General features: G+C 42.5%; 1 protein-coding gene across 1 annotated transcript in view; it reads right to left on the bottom strand.

The window, feature by feature from the left end:
• Nucleotides 1–20883, bottom strand: part of UNC5D (unc-5 netrin receptor D) — a 58606-nt gene that overhangs the window by 34887 nt on the left and 2836 nt on the right. The window contains exons 2-3 of the mRNA XM_074164071.1: nt 16660–16803; nt 14239–14342 (exon numbers count right to left, since the gene is read on the bottom strand). Of these exons, the coding sequence (XP_074020172.1) occupies nt 14239–14342; nt 16660–16803 (248 nt within the window). The remainder of the gene's footprint in view (nt 1–14238; nt 14343–16659; nt 16804–20883) is intronic.

A 20883-nucleotide genomic window follows, 5' to 3' on the forward strand; every position in this document is an offset into this window, starting at 1 on the left:
AGTTGACTCAGACATGCTATTTTAAACCACTGATGTAAAGATTCATTGCTAAATATGCCATTGCTAATGGTACATTGTCTGATTGTTAGAGATATAGTCAGATCCCCAAATAAGTATATCTTTATTCCTATTTTTGGAGGAATAAGTATCTAACATTAATTGCAATACTGTTTTTACCTCCATGCAAAAATCGTGAATGAATCAGCACCAATAAACCCACAGGTTATTACGTGGGCTTGTATGGTAGCTTTCCCGTGGGGCAGCGCGTGCAAATGACTTAACGTCAACTATTTTATGGTAAGCAGAAATAAATGATCTAGTTGGAACTCAAGCCCTAGTCCCTCGACTATAAAGCTCAGCAACAGAGTGAGCAGGTGAGACTCATCTAGAGCTTTTCTTTTTCTAGATAACTCAGAACCTGGGGATACACCCACAGACCGTGGTTTGGAAGTGCAACGCGCACCGAGTGTTTCTCAGCCTTGTGAATTAGGGTGGTTAGAAAGAAACAAACCGCTAAAGGCTCCAGGGAGGGTGTTCATGGAGCCACACCAGGGAGGTTGTATTTGTTTTTCAATGTCCAGGCATTTGGAAAGTAACTAGAAGAGCAGTCGACACTGAAAAAAACATTTTTAGATAAGATTATTGGAAATGATGTTCACAGGGTTTTGCTAACATGGCACCCTGATAGGCAATATCACATTTATACCAAATTCTTAGAGATAAGAAAATCATCACGGAAAGCTTACAGTAGTTGAAAACAAAGAGTACAAATAAAGAGCTCTCTCCTCTCGCACTGCTAATGGCTCCTGAGCAAACAGCACCGCTCACCATCACAGAACCCCTGCCCGTGCCTCAGGTTACTGCTTGCAAGAAAATTTAGAAGCAAGGTCTGAGTCTTTGCCCACTGAGTGTCAGGAGTGTTGCTCAGCTGGCACACTGCGTCCTGTGAACGTGCTCCTGCTACAACGACAGTCTCTGTTTCATACCTGAGATTCGCTGGTGGATTGTCGTTAGTTTGGTTGGCCATGTGGCCTCCACAGCCCCTTCCGTGCTCCTTGTCTGCACCTCACAGCAAACAAGGCTACAATTCTATGTCCTCCAGAGTTACGGCGAATCATTAATACATAATGTTGTTCTTTTTTGTTTAGTAGCCTTCAGATAGGATAATTTGAAGACTGTGAGATATTTCTAACAGAAACATCCTTTAGATCCGTTAATGAGTCATCTTTCTCTACACAATGGGAAAAGTATTTAAACTCAAACTCTATAAAGAAACACAACTGTTGGTTAACACAAACGTGTAACACGCTGTGTCACAGATGCACACTAAATGCAGCCGAGCACCAGATTCACAACTTACTGCTTTCTGTTATGATATTGTCTGCAATTAAAAAAGGTGTTGATCTACATCCAGAGAGGTACAACATTCCCTAAACCTTTAATGCTACACCATTTCATTTTCACAGCACTCTCTTGATATTTATTCCAGATTATAAAAAGACCAGCACAATTACGTTGCATCAGCAGAATCTGAATTGAGAGAACCCTCGCTACCTCAGACACAAAAGCTGGGTTGTAAAAAGAAATACAAATACCTGTTTGCTCGAGGAGTACATTCCGGGTGTGTTAGTGATGGGATTCAGGAGACAGACGTGTTTGGAAATATGTGATTAGGCCAAGATTTGGATAGGAAGAGGGAAATCATAAGAATCTTGGCAAAAACTGAACACGAGGGCACGCACACGCCTCCCTTGCTTGTGGGAGAAGACAAGTGGTTGATCAGAAAGGATCAACATATTTGGGGACTTCCTCATTTTGAGAGGGAGACAGTTGGTAGAGGAGCTTCCTTAGTCATAAAAGGAAAATTCAGTCGCACAGAAATCACAAAAATAAAAAGGAAGAGCAGGAACAGCTTCAAGGGCGATTAACAGACTAAGAGAAAGACACACCATGAGCACATGGGTTCATCACAACATACTCACTTTCTGGCAGATGACACTGGCGTCTGCACCAAAGTGTAGGAGATACGGAAACACTTTACTCCAAGGACATCTTGCGTTTTCCCTTCTCCCCGTCTCCACCAGAGCCCGAGTCCCAGCTGACAGCAACCAGCTGCTCCGGCTCTCACTGTGCAGTTTAGCAAAATGGGCGCTAACGTGAGAGGATCAAAAATGGCTCCTGCAGCCTGTTTCCCTTCACGCAAGCTGTGCCCGAGAGACGGTTGTGCCCTGGTTCATAGCAGCGCTCTCAGAACCCGCACGCAGCCCAGAACTGGCGCACGTCGTTCCCTCCCTCACTCGATCCTCCTTGCAGTTCTCCGTGCACCCTCCTCTTACTCCAACACAACCTGCACCCCACACTCCTGACACCCCGAATGACTTTGGCTAGAAAAAGACAAACAATTCTAAGAGAAGTTTCCTCTGGAGCTCTGAAGATGCCGTACATCCTTCCTGCCCGTTTCTGAATGCATAAAACCAGGGAGGTTTGAGAAGTGCTCTATCCTGGGTCTCTTTCTCAACAACCTTTTCCTTTCACAACTGCCCACTCCCTGAGCAAATATACCACGTTTTGGAATTCCAGCTGCCAACGTGATATTGTCAGGTCTTTGTAAAGCACATAAACACACCAGCAGAGGATAATACAGCCTTCTAGGAAACAGATTTGATCCTTCTGCTCACAAACCTTTGCTTTCAGCATTCAAATCCTGAAGTTTGAATCCCACTGAAAAGGAAATAAAAGCAGCTGCACGTGAAAGTATTGTGCAGGAGCGCTGTGTGCCCTGCATAGACTCACAAATACAGCAGGATTGTTGTATTATAAAGTTGTATGTACGAGGAGAAGGCTGCCAAACACACTGAAGATCTAACCTTCGGGAATCGGGGACAGAAAAACCGGACAAGAGCCCTGGGCTCTTGTAAATAACCCCAAAAACCGTCCCTCCTGCTGACCAGAACAGGCCGGGATCGATCAAGCCTCCAACCGTCTTGTTCGGTCAAAACATAGAGCACAGTAAAGTTTACAAATCCTTATAGGGCTCTTCCACACAATTACCTTTATTATTTATAATTATAAACATAATGTTCAAGTCTTATAACTTATCCTTTCATGTTCAAGCATTCAAAATTAAGAACATTTCTGAAAATAGTACTAGAAAAATATATGCCACTGCAAAACAGTAGATCAAAAAGAAAAGCCCCAAAGCACATGTCTTTTTATAAAGGAATTATCTATTCACAGGAACTACAAAGTTATCTCGCTTTTTTTTCCCTTCTCATTTTAGCAATCTAATTCAGAAGTGTTTTGCTCCAGCATCTCTATTTCATGACCTCAGTAGCTCCTGGGTGTACGGATTTACTTGGAACAAGTCAAGCCTCAGAAGGAAAACAAACATCTTTTCTATCTGCTGGAGGAAAACACAGCACATGGTTCGCTTGCTTGCATGAAATCCAGCACATACACTCATTTTGGAGAGAATATTCAAGGATTTTTTCAAATAAAGGGTATATGTGTAGGGACTAAGATGCTTCCAATAGCTGCAAAATGTACAAAATCAGCAAAAGAGGCACCTGGAGATATCACTAAGGAGACAAGAAAAGAGCTGACAAATGCCATTCTTTCAAATAATTGGTACGGGTGAAAAAAAGGTACAGGTAAAAAATGAAGTGACAGATTTAATGCGTTCAAACAGTGCAGTGGCAGAGCACGAAGAGAGGCATAAAGTCTCAAACTGCACATTAGGATGGGAGAAGGCAAGAAACGCAGCGTAAGGGCTGCTCCTCGCTGACGGGGAATGGAAAGGCTGTGGTGGCTTCGGGAACAGCTCTCACAGCCACCGGGCAGAGCTCTGCACACTCATGGCAAAGCACCGGAGTGAAACCACGCTAAATACCTCTGAGCTGATTTCCAAGATAAATCATACAACATGCTTACCTGGAACTTAATTATCTTTTCACTTAATGATAAATATGTATCAGAAGTGGGGTTTCCACAGCACTGGGAGTTTCTTCTGGCCAGTGGACATACCAGCGCTGAGTGACTGGTCCAGTCAGACAGAATCCATGTCAGGGGCAGGTGTGAAAACTAAATTTAGGTGACAGGATGAGAGCAAGTATTGATCTGGCACACAGAGAGTCCAAATAAATAGGTTAGTTTCACGCAGATCTTATAAAATCTCTGACTGCCTGAGACTGCTCACATATAATGCAATGGATTTTGCATTTGAGGCTGCGGCGATTGGCAGGGATTTCACAAGGAGCCTGACAAATGGGCAGGAACACTAACGACATGAAAAAGGTTCAGGGCATCCCTACAAGAAGCCACTTAGAAATTCCTCTTGACTCAAACACTCAAAAGGCGTTATTTTATCTGCCCACGTCACTTGTTAACACAACAGTTTAAAACAATGTAAGACAGTCAAAGTCTTCAAACACGTTATCGCACGTGGAGGCTCGGGAGGCAGCTCCGTGTGACTCAGGCAGACACCGGGCTGACCTCCTTTGCTCACTCAGGTGTGCTTTAAGAGGGATGTTTGTTTGTTCTCAGCTCTCTGCACTGGAAACAAGGACAAACACGAGAAAAAAAGCACTGCATTGACAAGATGGGCTCTCCTCACACTTCAGAGTTCCTAATGGCCAATAAAAGAGCATCCAAAATATATCCAGTTCAATGGTAAATAGCTTAGCAATAAAATAAAAATAAAAAGTGACTGTAACGAAGCAAAAAGAAAAAATGAACTGACCGTTAACCTGGGTTGCACAACCAGATATCCCAATTTAGGTAATTGGTCGTGTTGCCCTGAAACAGGCACAGCTAACAAAACCCACTGCAGTGTCTGCAACATATTTAAAAGATTACCAGTTCTATGCAAACCCATGTCCTTTTTATTCCCCCCTTACACAGAATAACTGTGAAATCTAAGGCTTTTTATTTTAGCATATTGAGCAATAGCATTGAAGTGGTTTTTACAAGCACTGATAATCACAAGCCTTTTTTGCCTTTGAAACCTGTTCTTTGTTTGAAGCTCTGCAGAGCATCACTCCGGGCTCCGACTCTGTGTATTACAACTGCTGCTCTAATACCTCATCCAGGATCAAGACTGAGCAAAAAACATGTCCAGGGCATTGAAGATGAAGTACTTCAGGAAAAAAGACAGAAAGATAATACCAGAGCAGACATTTCTCTCAAAGAAGGCAGGTGATGAAGGGCAAGGAATGAATACGAGATCTAACCAAAGATGAAAGAGCATATAAAATAAACTAAACCTTCACTCTGTTGTTGTGTTGTCCGTGCTTCTAGGAAGCAGTCACAGGCTTAAACAAAAAGGCTTTAATTGAGCAGATGTTTTCTTGAATAAAGAGGCCCTACATATTATTAGATTGTCATGTTCTGAACAAAATCAGTCCAGACCAGCACGTCATGTACTATCCATAACAACAGTATAAAGTATGAGAAATGAAAATGATGAAGTTGCTCTTAAAGCAGCTGAAAATCTGAACTGAACAGGGCACATTTGTGTCTCTGTGTGTTTGTGTGCAATGGAGAGAAATGGCAGAATTTTAAAATGCAGAGCAAATAAAATTGGAGAAGAAATTACTAGAATAATTAAATGACCAATTACGAGTAAGCAGCCGCATGGATAGAATCAACATTTAGAGGCTGCTCTGTTTCATTCGGTAGGGTATGTTGAGAACTGATAAATGGAGATTAAAGGGAAGGTAATTTGGTACTTCTAAAATCTGGAAGGACTCTTCAGTAGAATTTTATGGTCTAAGTGGGTGCAAAACTGCTTTGCCCACACACGCAGGCACTCGGTTTCATTAGCCCAGTAACTGCTGCTTTAATCTGTGGCATTTTTCACCACATGTGTAGTGTTGGGTAGTGTCCAATAAAAACAGTAATTTCTTTGGATTCTTGGAGGAGTAACAGAACAAAAGCAGTAATGAGGTACACACCTGGAAGAAACACCTATTTTCCCCAGGTAAATGAATGATCGGGCCTCAGTCCGAAGTGGAGGCTCCGTTACCTGCAGCACCACTCCCCAAAGACAGACCAATTCAACCAGGATTTGTCAGCTGGCTGTCACCCACTGTAAGTGCAGCACCTCAGAAGAACTTATTAATCATTTTAATACCTTTATAACTTAGAAGCCTGGCCTGCTAACCATGGAATATAGCATGGACTATTTCAAGGTGAATGTATCTGTTTAGAGACATTAGCAATTACCATTAAACCTGGATTTGTAATACGACCAATTGTTTTTCCAGAACCAATACTCCTCATGGCCAGGTTGGAGTAGCACTGCAGCAGCGGCTGAAGATGTAAGGGCACCTCAGAGACCCTGGAGTGTTAACGGCATTTGTGCCACCACCCAACTGCTTTCCAGGGGTTCGGAAATGGTGAAACCCACTTCTCATCGCCAACAGTAAGAGATAAGAATTTGCATAATTCCTTCACAAAGCAAAAGGAATTTATGTCACTGTTCCAAATGCAATGTCATCTAATTTTGTCATGTCTAACTGACAATTTGAATTTCTTACAGCTTCCCATAACTTCATGATTTTAGAAATGTGAGTGTTGGCTGCAGTGGTTGCTTAAAAGTAAACCCAGTCTACAGAAGAGCTTACGTGTAGATAAATAATCATTGAGACATATTGCACATACCCGAGCTCAGTCTTGAAAGTGAAATGTCTTCAGTGAAAAATGAAACACATTTATTGTGTTTGTAACTAATGTACCTTAAAAGTAAAGCAAATATTGATATTCCAGACACAAGACCCAAGATCTATAACTAACTGTATAAAATGCATGCTGTTTGCATTTAGTAATCATACTCTGTTTTCTATAACTAGAAACAAGATTCATTGAAGACTATAATTCACCAGCCTTTTTTGCCATAGTGTTTTACTACAATACCATTATCCTGCCATATTACATTTTACTGTATCTGTACAAGTCCCATAAATACCCCAGCCTATGTAAAATAGGCAGCAATGACTCTCACTGCTTTTGGAATGCTCGCAGCTTTTGAATTTTATGTGGGTTTCACATTTTGTTGATGTGTTTGCAATGGGATACGTACTGCCCAGAAGAGAAATGATTTTACATTTCCATTAAAAGCTACAGCGGTAAATAAACCATCGGAACTCATGCAGATATTCACTGCAACATCTACAGCAGTCCATTAAAATGTCAAAATCTGTGTTAAACATTTGAAACAGTAGCACTGGATACAGCACATTTAAAACTTAAATATATGCATATATTAAATGATAAAGATATTTTTGAGTATTCCACAAACCTCTGCAGAGCACTCGACACAAGTTTACATTCATCAGTAACAGTTTAGCACAACAGCTGCCCTTTTATTACAAAAAAACCCACCACTAAATCAGACTGTGGATGTAGAAAGAGCTGCAAGTTGCCACCAACGCTCAAATATGAGCTATTCAGAGATTTAGTCTCAGAGGGTATTTATTTATAATAAAAGGGATTTAGAATAAATTTTAAGGTCAACTTCTGCTCAGATTTGCACCTCATGCATCACAATGGACTCCAATACCGTCACCCATCAGCATTTCTAGTTGGAAACTGGCTCCCCCGAGCTAATAGCGAATTCAGCACAAACCCGCCTGGCACTGAGCACTGCAGCTTGTGCTAGGAAAGATAAGCAGGGCCTTGTAAGGCTAAAGATGTGGTTTGTTTCTATTTATTTGAAAGCCCAAGATTTATAAACCTTATCTCTAATATCATGGTTTATATGGCACTTCACTGCAAAGGGACCGGCATTTCTAAGAAATGGGATAGATCCACAGCAACTACCAACAATGACGGAATTTATTAAATTCCTGCATTTCAGTGCCCGTTTCAGAAGGGGCTCCCTTTACAGGAGGATCAGTTTCACACCCTTCTTCAAATTCCAGACATCCTAAGTTCACATTAAACCCCGGTCCTGGGAAGGTGCCAGAAACTCCTTCTGATGGTGAACTGGAGTACAGAACACGGAAGCTCACTATCCAATTAAAGAAACATTTCAAACCCTGATTATCAAGTGCACCGAATTAAACGGGAACAACCTACGACAGCTTGAGAAATTCCAACCCCTTTTGTCACTGGTGGAAGATTTAGTAGTAATGTGCCTCCAGCACACCACCCCACCTGTCTGAAAAGATAACTAGCTACAAAAGCAAGCACTTTTTTTTGCTCCTATACCAAAAAGAATTAATATTTTACTCTCTGAAGAACTAATAAGGTAGAACATACAGAACAGAGATTATCCTAAACTTAATTAAACAGATGTTGACCAAGTGTCTCCCAGGTTACAGTTCCAGATTGGTTTGACAACAGTCATGGAGAGCAGTATCACGACTATCAAGAACCAGACAGTGAGAAGGAATTACCAGCCGTGAACTGGAAAGGATGTTATAATTTATGCTGTTTGCTGACTCTGTTGCAAACCACCAGGATCTATTAGTCCTATCGATTCCAGATGGTACACCTGAGCTGGTACAGAGCCGCATAAAGTGACAGAATCAACTTGCCCACATTCTTCATTGTTTCACTTTGAAAGTAAATGACCGTGTCACTGACAGGCAGCAGCTCCAGTGCTCAGTATGTTCTTAAAATTAATAGAAAGAAAAATATCCTTTGGCAAGAGTACAGGGAAACACTAAGGTATGATTAGGGTTACCAACCTGCCAGCATTATGGATATGAAATCTTACCAAAGTTGCTTTATATAGTCAAGGTAATAGGTATGAACAGCACTATATCACATTAATGGCAGGACTGTAATACATAGAAAATAGCAGTACAACGTGTATTTCTCAAGGATGAGGGCTTAATACCCATTTAGAAACTCACAGCTTGCATCTCCATTGCTTTGCGCTTTGTGTATCGATTTAAAGCCGCGATGTGTGAGAAGCCGGTGGGGACCCAGCCTGGCTGGCCTGGGGACCCAGACGTGTTTAACTCCCACGGGCAAAGGGTGACAGAATTTCCGTGACACGGCAGCACCTAAAAACTCTGATCATCAGACTATACACGGCATCAGGCACAAAATCCACTTCAGTTTCCCAGCCCAGCAACCTGACCCACCGAAATGCTGATTTACACCCATTGGGGCCCCAGGGGAAGCCAGCTCTGTGCTGGAGGTGAACAAAAGAAATAGAACCTCAAAGAGTATATGCTTAGATAAGAATTATTTAAACGCAGAAGGAAGGAGGAGAAAGTATTACACGGAATGAAGGAGAGACTGAAAACGCTAATACTCAGCATATACACAAAGACAGCAAGCTTGTCAAACGCAGAAAAAAGGAGGATTTTTTGATGTCTTCCCTCCTACACCCCGAGGTCCTATTATATGTTGTATTCTGTAAAACGGAGCACTACCTAAAAACCATCAGAATTACACGAACAGAAAGCAAAATCAATCTATACAGCTTCTTGACAACCACAGACTGAAGCTCTGGCTCCAGCGTGATGCTACCCGTGTGATCCCAAGACGGGCTGCAGGGCTTGCCTCTTGATAAACCTTTTTCCAGGATTGGGAGGAATGAAGAGAAAACACCTGAGAATTTGAGAAGCCGGGGTGGGGAAGGAAACAGAGAGACCCTGAACTGCATCAGGCGCTATGCCACACGTCCGCTCTTTTTTAAAACAAGTGAAGCTGTACCTAATTTGCTCCAGCCAATCTTCATTTCACATCTTCCAGGCTGAACTCTAGCCACGCGCAAGCCACGCACAGGACTTGGGAGCCCGACTAAAGCTGAACGCAGAGTGTATTTTCTGCAAGGCTATAAGTTAAGGATGTGCTCTAAAGTCATCTAAACTCAGTGCAGTACTTTGTTGCTGTGAGACCAAGGAGTGCACCATGAATAACTGCTGTGTCTCTTCTTAGGAATAATGCAAAGTAATAAAATAAACTTACACAACAACAATAAACAAGCACAAAACACGTGTACGGAAAACACAGCACTGTGCACCACGAAAGAAATAACACAAGAATCGGGGCCAGAGATTGAGCCCGAGGTACCCCCTGGGAGCCCAGCAAAAGTGACCGGCAGACAAGGATCCGGCAGGGAGTTTAGCGGATTCCTGTACTATACAACCGCCTCACTGAGCACACTCCAAGCTAGATGAGGCCTCTATTGCACACAATTAATAAACATTTCTATGGGGAGAATCTGTTGCGGGGACTGAAAGCCAGAACTGTCTCTTCCTTAGGCCAACTCTGCATCAATAGTGAAAGAAATGGCTCTGGTCCCATCAAGCCTGTGCCAGCAGAGACTCTGTTATATTTAAATCAACATTTGCCACAGCAGGGGATTATCAGATGCTCTACTTAAATGCTGGATTTTCTTTTTTATTTTGATGTTTAACTCATAAAAACCAGAATATATTTGGGTTGGGTGCTGATGCCTGCAAGCACAGCTGCTCACCAGCTCTGGTTTGCTTGCCATGTGAATGCACACAGAGAGGATTTAAAACCTTTTTCCAGTCTTCCTGGTGTCAGTATTCGGGTTTTCTCCCTCCTGTACTGCTATGACAACGCACCCAGAGCGCCCCAAACCCTCAGCAGCCGCCCAAAACAGAGATGTGCAGAATTTTCTCATGTTCCCTTCTTCATAGAGGCAAACTCTGGAGATGGGAAACCTGCTAACAAAGGTTAGAGAAACGCAGGGTGGGCTCTGGAGTGGCAGAAGGTGCCTGAGCTGGACCTGGTGCAAACCGACGGGCAGCGCGTTCACCGTGGTGCTCCCAGGGATGGTATTTGGTATTACCACATCCAGAGGCAGGTAACACCTCAGTTACTCGGTTTTTTTGACGGCTGTTGCCACATGAGGTTTTATTAGTAGCAGTATCAGGCACATTCTATAGTATTTCACGCACAAGAGATGGACTTTGGCTCCATGAAGACCGTAATCAAATTCTTGGAAAGATTGAGATTGAGAGAGATGCTCCTTGACACATCTTTTACTGAAGACTGAGCTGACACAAGCAACTGAAATTTGCCGCTAAATGAATCAAGACGGTACAGAGCATTGCAGTGCAGCATTAAAATCTGTGCTTGCCTCAGCAGGATTTGGTGCTCCTGATTCACGCCTGTGTCACATTAAAGTGGAATGAGAATCCTGCCCTTCTTTAGTCGTAATCCTCCACGATTGTTTGCTTTCACTAATGTGTTATTCAGCTTAAAGACTACTTATGAAAACTCAACTGTATGAGCAGAGCATTGACAATGTCACATGAGCTTCCACTATTTGTAAATTAATTTACCCAAGCCAAGTTTTAAGCCATTTACACTTCAGATATACAGTTTAGATACATTTAAACTATGGATCCAAACTGTCAATCCATATTCTCCTAGCTCCTTTTATACCTACTGTGTGTGGAAATTAATGCATATAAGCAAACTTAATTTGTGTATTTTCATGGCTACTGGTGAGGAGACACGGAAGCCTTACTCATTCTGGAACAGACAGCAGAATCAGAAATTTCTCCCAACAAAACTAAACTTGATCTAGAGGAATTCTCTCTAGAGAACCTCTCTGTGAGGTTTGGTCTTGGTCACTGTATGATCTGCCATCCCTGCTGTCCCACCCCAAACCCAAATAGGTAAAAAAAAGGACTAGTACTGAGAGGCACCATTGGCAAAGACGCTGCCTGTGCTGACAGCTCAGGAATTCTTAGATACGGATCCCTAACGCTGCTGCTCAGTTAAACACTTTTTCCTGCACAGAAGCGCAGTAAGGGGTTGCCACCGACAGCATGTGATGGCAGAAACATGCCTGGGAAATGCTGATCTATTTCCTAACAGGTACCTCTGCCCACCAAGCACTGCTCAGACCCTCTCGCCCAGTTTTAAGGAAACATTAGCAGTGGCTAAAATCACTTCGGTGGAAATACCTGAGGAGTGACTAGAAACGTGGAAAGGAGTAGTGGGAAAGAAAGGCTCTTCCTCCTGGTAATACTGAGGAAATTATGATGTCAGCCAGCACTAAAAAATATCCCTGCTTTCCACCTCTTACAGGACTAATGAGAGGATTTTTCAGATTAAGCTATGGTGTAGATCAAGGACATTTACTTTTAATGCTTCCATCCTTAGATTTAAGAAATCTTCAGCACCTCTAAGCTGCAGAAAAACAATTCCAGAGATGAAGATTTATATTCTTGATAATGGGGCAGGCTCACATAAATAATTGAGGTGAACTTAAATTTCATTCCAGTTGTAAAGTGTCTGCCTCTTATTGAGCTGCGCTGGCTGATGAGGGGTTTGACTGGCTCAGTCATTCACAGTCATTGTCAGAAATAAATCGCTACATTAACGTGTGACTATGGCAAGCCCAGGAAATGGCTGCTCTTTGGGAAAATAATGTTCCTGAACTCCTGCACTTGATGGAATAATCAAAATCTTCCCAAGGGATTCAGACAGACATTGGCATGGTAACGTGAATGGGGCTGGAGTCTCCTATCCATTTTGTTTTCAGTTTGCATTTCCAGGTCCATGCAGAGTATGGATTAGAAAAAAACAACCAAACAAAAACTAACAATGCCACAATTAGCATCTATTTTGCATCTAATGAAACAGAAGACGAGTTTCTTTGTCTGTAGTTATTTCAAGCCTTATGTTTTCATCTAGGGCTTCATCCAAACTCTAATGAAATAAATTCCTGGATCAGAACCGTAGGTTCGTTGCCAGCACAGGGTTTTGAAACCTTCTACACTTCTCACTACCCACGTAACAATTATTAAGCAGGACTTACTGACTATCCCAGTTATTTCTCATCCACGTGTCTAACAGATCGGGTCACCTTTAACTTGAAAATACCAAAAGAGCTTATAACTTCAAGCTCCTGCCACAAACCAGAGCCATCACTTCTCTGAATCTGGTACCCAGTTTCTAAAGACACTGAATTATTTCCAGGAGACTGTTTACCTTGACGAGCACAGAATTATCCTTGCATCCTGCGCCTTTATGTGAAATTTTATTGTCCAAAGCAAATATGACCTGTTAAGATTTACAGGCTTTATTAGCAGCAATAACAATTTTACAATCAACATCAGTAAGTCAGGGTTTACTAAGAACTCTACAATTTTTGTCTGTAGAAAGCAATTAAAATGTCAGTTTTTCATTGGATATAATTCCTAACTTTCAAAAAAGATATCCTTTATAACTGTTGAGTGTTAAAGCAGTGTAGTTCAAATAATTCTAAAATTCTCAGCAAAATTCAAACAGCGTTGACTGAGAATCACCATTTTTTCCTGAACGGCTGAATTCCAACAAAGATAGCATTTTTGGCTATTTAACTATACAGGAACTGGAAAACAGTGAAATGCACACAAGCAATTCAGTAAACCATACTCGTAGGGTAGAAGTGTACCTATCGTAATTTGTTTCTTCTGTCTCAAAGAAAACACATAGATTTGATACCGTTTTTCACTTGAAAACCTTTTGCTCACCTTTAAACGCTGTATTTTCAGAATTAGTAACAAAACCAAACTGACATACCTGGTCGCATACTCTTCAGACTAAGAAAACAGTCAATGTAGGAAAACGTTCCATAATCCCCTAGGGAAGGTACTGGGGTCCTTCCACGTTAAAGAGCATTCCTTCAGTGAACACACCGGGTATTTGACACAGGGAGTATTTGAAGGGCACAAAGCTGTGAGTGTACGCCAGGCAACCGAGCAGAGAAAAAAACCATGCTGGTGGGTGAAAGAGAGCTGAATCCAGGAAACAGCTTTGGCTACAATTGGGAAGCCTTTGATAGCGCTTACACGTTGGAGAGAGAGACCCAGAGCAGCAGGGCTGGGAGGGAGAATGGGGGAAGGAGGAGACAGACGACCAGAATTTGAAGGCACTGGAAAAGGCAGAGTTCCTCCGTGAAAACTGGGCTCCCAGCTCCCAAGGCTGACACAAGCTCCCAGGGCTGCAGGTCAGACACACTTCCACAGCCAGGAAAGGGATTTTCCAGTCAAGTAGTGGCCACATCACACTTCATTTCACTTTGCAACTGCTTGTTTCAAGCCTTTTTCCTATAACTCTGCACCTGATTTTGGGCATTTTATTAATAAACATTCACCTGTTTTACCAGAAAGTCTGTCTAGTTTTGTGGCATGAGGGGAAGCAGGGTGAAAGGAGTAAGTGAAGTGGGAATTTGTGCCACAGAGGCAGCAAATTTATCCGAGACAGGACACACTGCTCACCCGCCCCCAGCAGTGACACCGCACAAAGCCTCACCTCGGCTGCAGGGACTCCCTCGGGCGGCCGACAGTGGAGAACGATCATCCCTTCGATGGGAACCTCCTTCCCTTGCGGGTCTTGCTCAAAGTTTTTCCGTAAATCTGCAGAGTTGAAGGCAGTAACTCATTATTATCTCCCAAAGCCATCCCTCCCCAAGCACCACTATGTAGGCTGCAGAATACTGATCCGTCCCAGATACGCCCATGAATATGTAAAGTTTTTTTGCTGTAAAAGGAAAAGAAAATGTAAAAAAAAGAAATGGAAGGAAAGTTACTTACTACACGTGCTTTGAGAGTTAGGATGCGTCCATTAGACATAGTCATTTTCTTCTACCAGTGTCTCAAATTCCACAGTGTGGATTTACTGATTTAATTTTCTCCATTGCTTACACTTCATGAAATACACCCCCTTAAACAGCAGAGGCTTTGAATCAGTTATGCTTTAATATATTTTATAAAATACAGTAAGACTTATTTTAGCCAGCCAGTCACTAGAGAAAGATGCACACAGCGTATGTATTCTCCTTTTTATGATTCTTCATTAATGTTGATTGTTTTTTTCACACAGATAACCAGTATCTTTTCCAGTACCCTATTTTAAAAGTCTTTCATTAACAGCCGGGCTGCAGTTGTGCCTACAAATGCCTTTATCAGGATGAAAAAGGGAGCAAGATCCATCTTTTCGCTTTCCCCGCATTCCACACTATCATAAAGAAATACCTATCTGCTTTTTCAGAGAAATATAAAGCGCTGTAGTGCTTGGACTTGACTCACAATTCAGAATCTCTAGGCTTTAAGTGCAAAAAAAAAAAAAAAAAAAAAGAAAAAAAGGAAAAAGTAAAGAAAGAAAAAAAAAGCTGACACTATCCCACTAGACATCACAACGAGAGGCGCTGTGAGAGAGTTATGGGTGCTGCGCGCTGTCACAAATTGGACCAACCCATTCTCATCTCTGGTGCTCTGCAGGGTATTCCCTGAGCAAAAATCCATGTCACCACATTCAGGGTGACACAGGTGGAGCCCTGGAGACTCATGGGGGGGTTCAGAGACATCTGGTGGCAGCTCTTCATTCTTTCCGACCCAATTGCTAACAAGTCCCAGCACCTCTGCACTCAAGAATTGCTGTTCTTTTCATAAAACCCCGTGGCTTCAGGTAAAAGTAGGACAGCAAATGGCCAGTTCAGGAGCACAGTTCTCAGGCGGAATGTTCAGCCGCCCTCAGCACATTCCATAAAGCAGAAAAGAAGAGACCTCTCTGGAGAGCCCGTAGGTTAATATAATATCTGCTGTTACGGATGGCAGCTGGGGATGTGGTTTGCAGAACTGGTACCACAGTGACGGGTTTAAAAGTCCCAACACACAGCTCCACCTGCTTCTGCTCATTCTGATTTTTACTCATATTGCCATATTATGGGGTTGGGAAATCACAGTGCTGAGAAAAGTCAATAAAAATTCAATTCAGAATAATAGTCCTTTGCAGCTTAGCAATACAGGGGAATTATTAGCTCATTCAATGTTATGACAGTTAATGCCGTAAAATAAAAAATTGAATTTACACATATTTACACATTCAAACTAAATCAGCCAACAAAAAAAAAAGCTGTCATTTATAAAATCAAGAAGCTGATACACTGTCCTGCTATTTATCTCAAACGTTTATTTTAAGTTATTCTGTTAAAAGATTTATCAAAATTTGCTAGAACACTGCCTGATAAAGTTATAATTCAGAGTTTCTTGCTTGAGCCTCCCCAACCCTTCTCTCCTGCTCCTCATCTCCTTCCAAGAAGCATTTCTCCCAACTCTGCAGTTTGTTGCCGTCATTTCCTGGCACTAGGGCTGGTGACTTAAAGGAAAAGGGATCACAACAGATTGGTGGAAAGGATGAAGCGCAAGAGTAATACTTTCACCTTGTTACAAGAAGGAAACTCTTCCTAAGCCACTTTAACTCCTCTGAATGACCACCTGATCTAGATTTCACAGCAACTCCATAGTTAAAAAAGTGGAAGACTACCTACCTTATGAATGATTTCATTATCTTCAGTAGTGGCTCTTATAAATGTCTGTATAAACAGCATTTAAAGTTGTTTTTTTTTTCTAAACAATGTATGCTTAGTCCCACAGAGAACTGACAGAATTTCTGTAGCAGTTTCAGTTCTGTTCAGGACATTTGTATCTCATTTCCTCAGAGAAAGGAGGGAAGATATTTTTTCCTCTACTGACTGGAATTATTCAATTTTTCCTACTTTTATCTCATTTTCCCCACAGCTTATCGTACCCGATGACCAATGATATGCTTCAATATTGACAACCAGATTTAAAATACCATGCTACAAGAGCATCCATTTATATTTAACCCTACAAGAACACTATGTTTCCACGCCTTACAAAACCTAGAAGAGCAGAAATTCACTCTACTCACAGGCGATGCGGACCGATGCCTTCCGACTCTTTGAGGTCCCTAGATGGCTCCACGCGACACACTGGCACCAGTAATCTTCTGGCCCGTGAAAATCTTCCACCTGCTGCCTCGTCACATTGATGAAAACCTCTCGAACTTTCAGTCCTGAAGGGGAAAGGTACAGAAAATTAGCTGATACAGGCTCTCTTACTTGGGCATAAAGCTAAGGTTAGCCAAATCTTCTCTTTTAATTAAACAATTCCACTTTTAATCAAGGCAAAGCTTTAATTACTTTGACAATAATATATTGCCACTAATTAAATTCTAAAAGCTGAGTAGGTCATAATGCACTGAGTTACAAGAATTACCCAGCCACTGTGGTCTTTGCAAGAATAGAACACCTCCCTCAGAAACCTGGTCTCCTGTGTCTTTTTCACCCAGAATGTTTACCTGGGATTTTATAACATGATATAGAGTAAAATTATCTTCCCATCCAACATCTCGGTGCCCTTGAAAACCTTTCTGAAGTACCCTGGTAGGCCCCCAGTCAAGTCAAACACCAGAACTATGCAGGTACGACAGGAACTAATCAAACACCCCGCTGAGTTCCAGCCCGTCCACCCACTGCTGCCCCAGTCCCGTCCAGCGGCCGCTTCTCCGTGTCCCGCTGCCGCGCAGGGAGAGCTGAGCTCAAGCCATCGCAGACTGGAAGGAGGAGAAAAGGAAGAGAAGGGAACGGATCTCACAGGTCACAAATGGGATGGTGCTCTTCACCAACCTGTCCTTCTGGGAAGCAAGGGAACCAGCCACACAACTGAAGCCTTGCCTTTACTAACTTTCACAAAGTGTTTATATTCTTTACTTATTTTATGCTGATTCCCAAAGCAGAACCTTGCTAAATTCCTCTGCAGTGCAATGTTGTTGTCTATTGCAAATACACTTGGTTGTCTATTAAAATGAGTGCACACCTCTTTCCTGAGGTAGGAATCAGTTATACCTGAAGAGCTGAGAGAAGGATCTCAGGGAACAATCAGGGCCAGCCAGGAGTAAAGATGGGAACAGCCCCGTGCTGCTTCTTAGCCTGTCACCGTTTCCCTAACCCCTGGGCAGAGGTGGAGTTCAGCAGCGGTGCCCTTCAGAGCAGAAGCATTTGCTTCAGCCAAAGCTTGAAGGTAAATACAGGATTATCAAGATGCCTTGTAAACCTGACACCTTCTTTTATACCCTTGGGATGCTTGCTGTATCTGCAACCACCTTTGCACGACAAGCTCGGGGAGAGGAAATTTAATCTAAATCTGGGTTAAAAGGCATTAGGAATCATTTGAAAGAGCTAGTCAGAAAAACATTAATTTGAAAATAGAAAACATTCATGCCCACTACTTTCTTCTTTCTCCTCCTGTGCAGTCCCAAGATACTTATTTCCCCTTCACTGGAAATGAATGAAAACTCGATCTTAAAATATTTCGTGCCTGTGAAGTTTATAAAGCAGCAAGAAATTTCTAAACCTGAACTCCATAAAAATTGGCTTCCACTTAATCTCAGGCATCATTAACAGCTGGGTATTTCACTCCTGAAAGGCACTCAGAAGTCAACGTGTTCCTTCGGTAAACAGGAGCGATGGGGCCCACTGGGGATGCCCAGTGAAGAGGGGCAGGGAAGGGCAGACAAGCTTTAAATACCATAGAGCAATACAATATTGTTGCTCCTCTTCCAGAAACAGGGAAAGGGGATTTTTTACTTCTTCTCATTTCACCTGCTTGGCTTGGCATATTTTACAATGATACCTAAAGTCATGGTCAAACCTGCGACAGCTTCCTAAGTTATCTCAATAATCATTTTAGTCCCTCAAATATTTATTCTCTCTGTAATAAACAAACAGAGATTTCCTGGTTGTTTTTATTTGCATTTTGGTTGTTTTTTTTTTCAATACGTTGATGCAGTTTTCAACAAAACTGTTTACAAAACATCCCTTTATTTTCTGCCACAGTGAAAACAAGCCATTATGAAGTAAACAGAGCGCAGGGAGCTCAGCAGTTCTGTCCAAAACCCCTCTCGGTGCTGACACCCTGACTGCAGAAGCAGGATGGAAACGCACCATCGCAATTTAAACATCCAGCTGCTCCGCCAGCGACGAAACCTCGGATTCTGAGCCACACACCCACTCTGAGAGTGGTTAAAGATAGGAACAGCCACAGTCAGTTCCATCAGGGAGCATCGGAGTCCTGGTGACCAGACACAGCGGGTCTTAACTGGCTGAAGACCTGGTGTCCCACCACGCTGCGTGACAGTGACAGCCACACGCTCTCCTGCTCCTCACCTCTGGCAAATCTCGCTGTGTGCAGTCCCTGAACAACCTCCATCAAACCTCCAGAGCCTCAAGTCCAGCTAATTTGCAGCCACGTCCAACAAGGCTGCAACCCATCTACTTAAGGACTTCCTCAACAAGGCTGTGAAAGGATTAAGTCCTTGACAAAGGCTGACCTTTCCGAGAGGGTCTCGTCAGGAGCCCCTCAGCAGCACTCCATTAGCCCACACACGCTTCTTAGCAGCCCCGGGCTTCATCTCTGCCCTCCGGCCCACACTGCCTGCAAACAGGGTGACTGCCTGTCATGGGGAAGGTACAGAGCCATACACCCCAGTGTCTCTAGCTGTCCCCTCCCCTCCCAGCTCATTCCCACCATCACCTTGAGGTAGCATCTTCTGGGGACACAACACTCCCGTCACCAGCCGTGAGGCACGGCCCCGCTGACAGCGCTGCCCTTCACCCACCCGCCTCTGCCTCACCCCCTGCTCAGCTCCCCGTTCCTGAGCTACTCTAGGAATTTCTGGAAGCAGCAAATAGAAACAAGGGTGTGAGAACTGCATCTTATACAGCTTCCTGCTGCATCCAGGCTAACAACAACGGAACCTTCACCGACACCAATGAAAAAAAAATCACGTGGATGATTTTTTTGAGCAGAAGCCATTCCAGGCTCACCGGTACTGCACAACTCCGAGCAGTCACCAGAGGATACAGGCAGTTACAAATTCAGATTCATTAAGGTAGAATATTCTCCATCCCAGCTCTTCCTCTCATTGACACATGATTTAATTAATCTATAGATCAGCCTATATTTTCTGAAGCAACATTTAATGTGGTTTGAATTAGGCAAACAAACAGCACACGGTTTTGAGAAGCTGGTGGTTCAGCATTTTGAGAATGGGACAGGCAGGAATTCAGGTCCTCTTAAAGGTCTCCCAATTTGCCAATAGACAAAATAAATGCATCCAAAATAACGGAATCACAGAATCGTTGAGGTTGGGAGGGACCTCTGGAGAACATCTCTTCTTTGGGGAAAGTTATGTTTTGCTTATGGAGAACGCAGACCTATTTTCATTTGTTTTAGAAACAACTACAGAAAGCAAACCTACTGGGAACAGAGGCATATATTCTTCATTTATCATCACTACATTTCACCAACAAATACACTCGCCTACCCTCTGCTTCTCACGAAATGCCAGAAAAATTGTTCATAGGAAATGACACAGATCGAAAAATCCATGCAAATAAAACCAGGCACATAATCAACAAGAGCAACATTTTACCTGTGACTTGTATAACTGTAATAAGCACCGCAAGTCCAACCCTTTAAATTATTGTGCAAATTATAACCATCATCTTTTGTTATACAGTACAGCCTTACAGAATATAAAATTATGACTATGGTAGTGATATGCTAATAAGCTTTCCGCACTGCTGGATGGTTTAGCTGCAGATAGACTAATGCTGGCAGCAGATGAATAATTGCTCTCCATGTACTAAACATAACAGAGCTGCACAGAACTTCAGCATTTGTCAGCTTTATTTGTTTAAATGAGAAAAACACTGACAGCAGTTATTGCTGTAATCCTTTTATTTATCAGACAAGAAAACTCTAGTTACTCTTAGTAGGACTGATCCTCTGGTGAAACCAAAAGTTGAAATACCTGTAAACTAATTTTGAGGTGCATGCTGCAAGGTTCAGGCAGGAAAAATAAAGCAGAAGGAAATTAATCAAACACCAATTATTATGTTTTTATCCCAGTAACATCTACTAGTTCAGGCTCTCATTTTATGAGGCAGAGTACACAGAGAGAGCAAGGTTCCTCTTCTGACACGTTTATGGAATAAAGAGAAAAGGCAGACGATGGATTACCCTCTTTTCTGCAACGGAGGAAATAAAGGCAGGAGAAGCTGAAATAACTTGGTCTATAACTGACCAACCG

Source organism: Numenius arquata, chromosome 26 (assembly GCF_964106895.1).
Source record: "Numenius arquata chromosome 26, bNumArq3.hap1.1, whole genome shotgun sequence".
In the NCBI taxonomy this organism is placed as follows: domain Eukaryota; kingdom Metazoa; phylum Chordata; class Aves; order Charadriiformes; family Scolopacidae; genus Numenius; species Numenius arquata.